General features: G+C 42.4%; 1 protein-coding gene across 1 annotated transcript; it reads left to right on the forward strand.

Moving 5' to 3' along the window:
* Positions 1-3,474: 3,474 nt before the first annotated feature.
* On the forward strand, positions 3,475-9,385 carry LOC106611914 (dual specificity protein phosphatase 1). Its single transcript, XM_014212572.3, has 4 exons — positions 3,475-4,182; positions 4,399-4,541; positions 4,890-5,109; positions 8,393-9,385. Exons 1-4 carry the CDS (start codon positions 3,771-3,773, stop codon positions 8,752-8,754), a joined length of 1,137 nt encoding a protein of 378 aa, XP_014068047.2. The 5' UTR covers positions 3,475-3,770; the 3' UTR covers positions 8,755-9,385.
* Positions 9,386-10,019: the final 634 nt, after the last annotated feature.

The raw sequence follows: 10,019 nt of genomic DNA on the forward strand, positions 1-10,019 counted from the left end.
ATACTATACCAGACCAGACCGCACCAGACTATACTTTACTATACTAAACTATACCATACCATACCATACTATACTATACAATACCATACAATACCATACTATACTATACCATACCATGCCAGACCATACCATACAATAATATACCATACCATACCATACTATACTATACTATACTATACTATACTATACTATACTATACTATACTATACTATACTATACCATACTATGCCGTGCTATACCATACTATACTATACCATACCACACCACGCCAGGCCACACCAGACCAGATCAGACCAGACCAGACCAGACTATACTATACTATACTATACTATACTAGACCACACCAGACCAGGCTATGCTATGCTATGCTATGCTATGCTATACTATACTAAACCATACCATGCTATGCTATGCTATGCTATGCTATTCTATACAATACCATACCATACCAGACCGTACCGTACCGTACCATACCGTGCTATACTATACGATATCATACAATACCATACCAGACCATACAATACTATACTATACTATACTATACTATACTATACTATACTATACCATACCATGCCAGACCATACCATACAATACTATACTATACTATACCATACCATGCCGTGCTATACTATACTATACCATACCATACCAGACCACACCAGACCACACCACACCAGACCACACCAGACTATACTATACTATACTATACTATACTATACTATACCAGACCAGACCATACTATACCAGACCATACTATACCAGACCAGACCAGACCAGACCATACTATACCAGACCAGACCAGACCACACCACACCAGACCAGACCAGACCAGACCAGACCAGACCATACTATACCAGTAATTGTAAGATGATGCCACTTCACCAGACCAAATTCCTGGTACATGTAAATGTAATATGTGTTATAGTGATTGTGATAGCCAGTCATGTGATAGTGATTGTGATAGCCAGTCATGTGATAGTGATTGTGATAGCCAGTCATGTGATAGTGATTGTGATAGCCAGTCATGTGATAGTGTTTGTGATAACCAGTCATGTGATTGTGATAGCCAGTCATGTGATAGTGATTGTGATAGCCAGTCATGTGATAGTGATTGTGATAACCAGTCATGTGATAGTGATTGTGATAACCAGTCATGTGATTGTGATAGCCAGTCATGTGATAGTGATTGTGATAGCCAGTCATGTGATAGTGATTGTGATAACCAGTCATGTGATTGTGATAGCCAGTCATGTGATAGTGATTGTGATAACCAGTCATGTGATTGTGATAGCCAGTCATGTGATAGCAATATGAAGTTAGTGTAATAGAAGGAAAATAGATTTACATTAATGAGAAATACTACACAGATGAACCATTTATCCAATCATTTGGTGCTTTGATACTGTAATGATTTGTGTCCCTGTCACTGACTGTGGTAACACTTCCTGTCAACCTTTGTATGGGGGAATGTAGGGTAATGTTCCACAACATCAGCCCATAGGTGTGTCTCTGTTTCTGTGGTTTGAACTGAAGAAACACACATTCAGTGTCACACACCCATCTAGTCAGTCAGTCAGTCAGTCAGCTAGTCAGTCAGTCAGTCAGCCAGTCAGCCAGTCAGTCAGCCAGTCAGCCAGCCAGTCAGTCAGCCAGTCAGTCAGTCAGCCAGTCATTCAGTCAGTCAGTCAGCTGTCAGCCAGTCAGTCAGTCAGCTGTCAGTCAGCCAGTCAGTCAGTCAGTCAGTCAGTCAGCTGTCAGTCAGTCAGTCAGTCAGTCAGTCAGCTATCAGTCAGTCAGTCAGCCAGTGGAAAGTCAACAACAAACCTGCTCTGTTATCTTCTGAAAAAGACAGATAGTGCCATGTCACAGTCTGAATACATAGTGCACTACTTGTGACCTGAGCCCTACTACATAGGAAATATGGTGTCATTGGGGATGCAACCAATGACTAAACCACACAAACAACTGACAAGGGTTTCCCAAAACTCTAATGATATTAACTTTACAATGTCAGGATTAAAACAGTAGGGGTTTGATCATTAACCCAAATACCTTGATGTAAAGACTTCATTATTCAGATCAGACCTCCTCGTCTGCTGTTGTCTCTCTGTCTGTCTTCCTGTAAGCCATCTAGAAGTGTTGTTGTCAGCTCTCTCGGGGGTGTGTGTGTGTGTGTGTGTGTGTGTGTGTGTGTGTGTGTGTGTGTGTGTGTGTGTGTGTGTGTGTGTGTGTGTGTGTGTGTGTGTGTGTGTGTGTGTGTGTGTGTGTGTGTGTGTGTGTGTGTGTGTGTGTGTGTCCCCTCTGTGTTGTTTTCAGCACATGGAAATTTACCGGACGTGAAGTTTCTCTACAGTGATTAATTTTTATGGTGAACCTTTGCTCTTGCGGCATTGAACTCTGTGTACCACTGACCAATAAACGGTTCATGAAAACAAGTATAAACTTTATGGCCACCATGACAGCTATTATCTTGTTATTTGTCAGCTCTCAGCTGAAGGGGGAGAATAGAATAATATAGTTCAATAATAAGATCATGGAAAATTTGTCAAATTCCTAATGTGCTGAAGTTATCATATTTTACACAAGACAACTGTTTTAGGTGATATATACTTGTTAGTGGTAATAGCTTAATAATAGGCGAATTGCATAATAATAATATTTATCTATACTTTATATTTTTATATAAATACTTTATTTTGCAATTCTATAACGGGATATATAATATATAATAGTTTTTTTTGTCTATTTCCTTTGGCTTTCAAATAGGCTACATTCCAACCAAAACAAACTGTGGGAAGAAATAAAAGGTTGCCCAGTATCTTAGTCTGCCCATAGTGACATGCTCTATCAGAGATACCTTTAGTATCCTTTCTCTAATACATTATCTTAGTCTGCCCATAGTGACATGCTCTATCAGAGATACCTTTAGTATCCTTTCTCTAATACATTATCTTAGTCTGCCCATAGTGACATGCTCTATCAGAGATACATTTAGTATCCTTTCTCTAATACAGTATCTTAGTCTGCCCATAGCGACATAACCCATCAGAGATACCTTTAGTATCCTTTCTCTAATACAGTATCTTAGTCTGCCCATAGTGACATGCTCTATCAGAGATACCTTTAGTATCCTTTCTCTAACACAGTATCTTTGGCCCCATACAGCTGCTACCAGCACCCATAATGCTTTGCAGGTATCTTTCACACAGAGATTATTTTTACCTTTTGTAATTAATTACCTATTAATGTCAGATTTTTATATTTAATTGTTCACTAGCTTTGGCAATGTAAACGTATGTTTCCTATGCCAATAAAACCCTTTGATTTGAGAGAGAGAGAAGAAAAGCACAATGACGTAGGTGCAAACTAGAGCAGGCAGTGTGCCAGGAAAGGAGGAGTTTGACGTCAAGGGTTTCAAAATGATAATATATAAATACTTTTCACACAGACTACTCTCAGAACAACCTCGGGAATAAAAAGGAATACTTTTATTGACAAGAAACAACCACAGAAAATACACCCGAGAAAAGGAACGGATTGTTTGTACTTTTTATTCTAAATCTATTCATTGCTAGGCCTACTCGTTTTTCTATTTGTCAAATTACTTTCATTTTGGGAAAACCTCAACTAAGCTAAGGAGAACAAAAGAACATACAACTATTTAAAGAATAAATCTACTTGTGAATTAAAATAATAAGAAAAGCTCAGAAGTTTGTATAGGAACAGGTGACACCGAGCATCCAGGGGTTTATTTGCCTGTTCCACAGCCTATGTATTTGGACTTGACATATTCCGCTTGCCGCCCCCCTACTATGGTGATAATGGAAGTCCCCAGCATCGATGCCATGTCCCTCTGCGGGCTGCTGGAGGGGGAAGACCCGGGCTGTCTGGTCCTGGACTGCCGCTCATTCTTCTCCTTCAACTCCTCTCACATCCTCGGGTCCACCAACGTCCGCTTCAGTACTATAGTCCGCCGGAGGGCCAGAGGGGGGCTGGGGGTGGGACACATCGTGCCCAACGAGGACACACGGAACCGGTTTCTCTCCGGGGAGTATCAATCGGTTGTGTTTCTAGATGATCGGAGTTTGGACTTCGGCCAAGTGAAGAAGGACGGGACTCTAATGCTTGCGTTGACAGCTCTGTGCCGAGACCCGTGTGGAGCCAGTGTCTTCTTTCTCAAAGGTACATTTTATTTCATTTATTATAAACCTATTATAGTAGCCTATTTCTATATTGTTTACGGACTCACGGTAATAACGAACGGCGCATAACAAATGCCGTAGTGTAGGTCTACGTTAGTTATGAACTGAACACCGTGACTGTGTTACTGTTTACAACTATGAGATGGTGACGTGACTGTTGTACAGTATCCTCACGTCCTATCTTGTCATTGTTTAGGTGGTTTTGACACGTTCTCCTCGGAGTATCCAGAGATGTGTACCAAGCCGTCAGCTCCACAGGGTCTCAGTCTGCCCCTCAGCGCCCGTCCAGACAGCGCCGAGCCCGGCTGCAGACCATGCAGTACACCGCTCTATGACCAGGTTGGTTTTCTTTCAAACATGTATTTTGTATGTTATTACTGTGTAACAGCGCTTTTACCTGTATAATAAATTAACCAACGTCAGTGTGTCGTCAAACAATAGATTCTGCCGTTTTAAACTAACCTCAATTTGGTAGGCTATAGGCTTAAGTATGTATAGGCTTTGACATTTATTACTGTTCCTATCGTCATCTCCAATAACACTTTGACATGTTATTACTCTCAAAACAATGTCAGTGTGTCATCAAACTATAGATTTTGACATCTTTTGACATCTTAGACTAACTTTATTATATTATATTATATTCTGGTTGACTGTTTTCTGTCTTGTTCCTCTCCTCCTCTCCAGGGTGGTCCAGTGGAGATCCTTCCCTTCCTCTACCTGGGCAGTGCCTACCATGCCTCCAGAAAGGACATGTTAGACATGCTGGGTATCACTGCTCTCATCAACGTATCAGCTAACTGCCCCAACCACTTTGAAGAGTCCTTCCAGTACAAGAGTATCCCTGTCGAGGACAACCACAAGGCTGATATCTCCTCCTGGTTCAATGAGGCTATAGAGTTTATCGGTGAGTGTCTTTACATTACGGTTATTTAGCAGACACTCCTATTCAGAGCAACTAACAGTGTATTCAGCTTCAGGTAGCTGGGTAAGAAAACATATTGAGACCTTGGAAGAAAAAGGTTATATCTGAGATATTTGTCAAAAATGTGCTATTCACATATAACTGATCTTTAGATGGTTCTTCATATGTCTGTGAAGTTAGATTTTGTTTTTTTTAAGTACATTTTAGGTGAAAAAAGGTCAACTAGAAAGTTCTATCAGCAAAGACCTATTTGAGCTCTAAGGTCTTCAATCACAAGCCTGAACAAATAAAGACGGACCAATCAGGACATGTCTTTGCCACCACCCTCTAAGTGTGGTCTAGGCTAGGCTAGCCATCAATAATGGCACTCGAACAACAAAACAACACTGTCAAGAAATCTTAAAGTAAACGATGTTATCACATCGTTGTTCAGTGATGACAGTAATTTGTCTGATGATCAATCTTGGTAAAATAGTGTTACTCTATCATGTATTTATTTAAATAGCTACGGAACATGTCAAATTCAGAAGTGTCAGAACCTTATGGCTGAACCCAGAACCTTATGGCTGAACCCAGAACCTTATGGCAGAACCCAGAACATTATGGCTGAACCCAGAACCTTATGGCAGAACCCAGAACATTATGGCTGAACCCAGAACCTTATGGCTGAACCCAGAACCTTATGGCAGAACATTATGGCTGAACCCAGAACCTTATGGCGGAACCCAGATGAATATTTCAGAGCCATAAGGTTCTGGGTTCCGCCATAAGGTTCTGTGTGTGATTGCACCCCCCCCTAATAAAATGGGATTTAGAGATGTTGATACTCTGCACATCAGGTACCTTTCAGTTGAGGACTTTAATGGGTTATGAAAGAAGAATTTACTACAAAACAGTTCTGAGATCTGGGATGTGAAAACATTGATGCTTTGCGCAGGTCATGATATCACTGTCGTTGTAAGTAGCTAGCTAACTAGTTCAGTTTTAATTCTCTCATAGCTCTAGATAATATACAAACATAGGACACAATCCCCAAGCAAGGCAACCACAGCTGTAGTCATAGAAGCCATTGGCTTGGTGGCCAAACAAACTACTACAACGCAACAGCCAACCCCCTCCCTCTCTCCATCTCTCTCTCCTCTCCTTATTTCAATGTCTTGGATTTAAATTTTAAAACGTTCCTTCCAAACCCAGAGCAGCTGTCTGAGCCATGACTCCCTGCTCCACCACAATGGTGGTGACATCATCACAGCCCCAACCACCCCTCTACTAGACCCCACTTTTAAAGACGTGGTCCCTTTTCATGTAGGAGCCACCAAGCAAACCTAACAGACCCAGGCCTCACTCTGCTTTGTAGTAGCAGGCAGCCAGAGAGAGATTCCCAAATGGCATCCTATTCCCTTTATAGTACAATGCCCTGGTCTAAAGTAGTGCACTATAAAGGGAATAGGGTTCCATAGGGCCCTGGTCTAAAGTAGTGCACTATAAATAGGGAATAGGGAGCCATTTGGGACGCACGCAGGGAGAGGCTGATGGTTGAATGCAGCTCCCTCCTCTCCCCTCCATCTCTTTGTTCTGTTGGGACAAAAGGTAGTTTTCTCCACCAGGCTCACGGCCGACCTTTCTCCCAGATTAATAACCCCAGCAGGGGGGCAGCCAACCCCCCTTTGTCCCCTTCTGCCCCCCTATCCTTGGGGAATAGCTCCCCTGATCCCTGGGGGGGGGGGGGGGTGATCAGCTCCCCTGATCACCCCCCACCCAGACCCATCTAACTTCCCCCTTCCTGGATTAATGACATGGGTCCGTTAGCAACACCATTAGTTAGCAACACTATGGAGGGTGATTTGCAACTGAAATAACCTACTTTTCGATTGGTCACTTCCTGCTGTGGTTTAGTAGGCCTACTGACTGAGCAAAGAGGATGTTGGTCACTTCCTGCTGTGGCTTACAGCTTCCGCATGCTTCAGTTCGGCTGGCGCCTAGCCGAAGTCAGTGTGTTCGTATACTCCCTTAAAAAACCTTCGCTTGAAAAACTAGAAAAAGCAGAAATAGTACTGTTTGTCCATCTAGAGACACTGTAGCCCGTATACACTTCCTCAAAAATAGTCAGAATTAATCTAAGATAACTCAAGAAATCTGTCATTAATTTGGATGTTTTTGCCGAGGACATCTTAGTCGCGCAATTTTACATCTACGTATCTATGATATTTTGGTGCAGTATTTCTCAATGAAAAAAATGTGCACGAAAACGAGTCGTCTCTGAATGACGACAAATACTTAATTGAATAATAATAATAATGTTGACCAATCACCAACAAAGGGGTGTATACTTTGGCTACCAACTTCTGCTTGCCTTGAGAACAACATTTTGTGTGCCCGAACAACCGGAAAAACCCCTTACCAAAGTCCAAAGTGAACAGAAACATCACAAAATGTTGTCATAATAAATAGGGTTGGCAGGTTAGCCTAGTGGTTAGAACGTTGGGCCAGTATCCGAAAAGGTTGCTAAATCAAATCCCCCGAGCTGACAAGGTAAAAATCTGTCGTTCTGCCCCCTGAACAAGGCAGTTAACCCACTGTTCCTAGGCCGTCATTGTAAACTGATTTGCCTAGTTAAATAAAAAATAAATGTGCAAACTGTTCCAGCTGGGAAGTATGTGGACATGGTTGGTCTGACTGAGCAAGGAGGCCAGTGTAGACAGATTCATGACATACTTGTTAATGTAACTGCTGTGGCAACAGCTACTTGTTAGTATAACTGCTGTGGCAACAGCTACTTGTTAGTATAACTGCTGTGGCAACAGCTACTTGTTAGTATAACTGCTGTAGCAACAGCTAGGCAATGGTAATATATGCCAGTTAGCAGCCACATATATCCAACGCAATTGGTATTATATTAGGATCCCCATTAGCTGTTGCAACAGCTACTCTTCCTGGGGTCCACATGAAACATAATATTAATAGACAAGAACAGCTCAAGGACAGAACTACATACATTTACAGTCATATGTGTGTGTGTGTGTGTATACATTTTACATACTTTTGGTCCGGGGAATTGAACACACTACCCTGTCATTACAAGCACCATGCTCTACCAACTGAGCTACAAAGGACCAATGGTGTTCTAACACACTCAAGAGAAACCTTTTTGAATCTGGCAACAACTTACACAACTGTCCCACACTTACAGAAGAACTAAGTTGAATATGTTGTATAGATACATAGTTGTACTAATCTCCCCTCTCCTTCTCTCTCTCCTATATAGACTCCATCCGTAATAAAGGCGGTCGTGTGTTTGTCCACTGCCAAGCCGGCATCTCCCGCTCCGCCACCATCTGTCTGGCCTACCTGATGAGGACCAACCGCGTGAAGCTGGACGAGGCCTTTGAGTTCGTCAAGCAGCGCCGTAGCATCATCAGTCCTAACTTCAGCTTTATGGGCCAACTGCTACGGTTTGAGTCCCAGGTCCTGGCTACTTCATCCTGTTCGTCGGAATCCGGGAGTCCTGCCCTGGGGAAGAGCAGTATGGTCTTTAACTTCCCAGTGTCTATCCCCGTCCACGGCTCTGCTGGACACGGACAGCTCTCCTTCCTCCACAGCCCCATCACCACCTCACCAAGCTGCTAAGGGGAAGAGTAGGATCATATGGAGGGTTGTCTGTCTAAGCCTGGACTTGAACTGAACTGTTACTATTGGTGTTGAGTCGTTGAGACTGTACTGTAACAATACTAGTAGTGACAGGGTCATTGACAATGTACTGTCAGTGTCACTCAACTACAGGTGACTAATCGTTGAGCTTTGGATAGACATTGAGCTCTAGATCTGATGGAACCCTTATTGATGCCCTTCTTTGTGTAAATGTCATAAAGAAGTGATCCTGGCATCACAGGACAAAAGGGCTAACTTTTGGAGAGACAAACCAAGTGGCCTAGTTTATTGGTTAAATCCACAGGTCTGCCCCATCGACTTGAAAGGGGTTTCTCTCGCTACCAATATGGCAGTATGGTTATCGCAACATCCTCTGTAGAATAAGGAATGACACCCATAGATCTGCCTAGAACACCTCAACTTATAGGAAGAGACAGAGAAGTCAATGGCTGAAGGTGACTGGGGGGAAAGGGTCAATTCTTTAAAGTAAGTTAGAAGTATTTTAATGGGATGAAGAGAATAAATTGTAGTCAAAGAATCGTTGTCAAAGATGCAAAGTTATTTAACGGGAGTGGGCAGCTTTTGATAATCACTTTTTTTGTTGTTGGCCTGACACAAGTCTTAACAAAATGGGCAAGTAAACCCTCCCTTGGTCACTTATAGACAGTTGTCATATTTATTGCTACCAACTAGACTCTCAGGAATCACAAATGACTTTCAATGTCCCACAGCTTTGTTCACACAGAGACAAACTGTCTTCCTGAGGGAATCCCGCTAATGCCTCGCCGAACGACGCCGGTTTGGATAAATCACTGCTCAGACTCTTTATTGTTGACAAACAATGAATGTATCTCTGATCTCTGGCTAATCAGCCGGCTCGGAGAGTGCCAGAAGGTTTATTTTAAAGTGGACTGGAAAGCCCCATTCAAATGCAAATGTGGGCCTTTTATAAAATACCATGAGACCCTGACAAACCTGACAATATTGGGGGAAACCGCCAACCAACCATCAGATACCTCTGAAACACCACCATGCCTCTGTAGTGCTAGCAGCTGTTAGCTAACGCTATCTCTGTTAGCATCATGCTAGCTCTGTTAGCATCATGTACTGTTAGCAGCTGCTAGCTCTGTTAGCATTATTTCCCTGCTAGCTCTGTTAACATCATGTACTGTTATTAGCAGCTAGCTCTGTTAGCGTCATTAGCATGCTAGCTCTGTTAGCAATTTGTACTATTAACAGCTCTG

This window comes from Salmo salar, chromosome 09, assembly GCF_965601325.2.
Source record: "Salmo salar chromosome 09, fSalSal1, whole genome shotgun sequence".
Taxonomy (NCBI): domain Eukaryota; kingdom Metazoa; phylum Chordata; class Actinopteri; order Salmoniformes; family Salmonidae; genus Salmo; species Salmo salar.

Bases quoted from the DNA above. Each gene is read 5' to 3' on its own strand.
- LOC106611914 (XM_014212572.3), top strand. From the start codon at position 3,771: ATGTATTTGGACTTGACATATTCCGCTTGCCGCCCCCCTACTATGGTG. The intron at 4,542-4,889 runs GTTGGTTTTCTT...CCTCCTCTCCAG, and splicing joins GTACACCGCTCTATGACCAG to GGTGGTCCAGTGGAGATCCT. The intron at 5,110-8,392 runs GTGAGTGTCTTT...TCTCCTATATAG, and splicing joins TGAGGCTATAGAGTTTATCG to ACTCCATCCGTAATAAAGGC.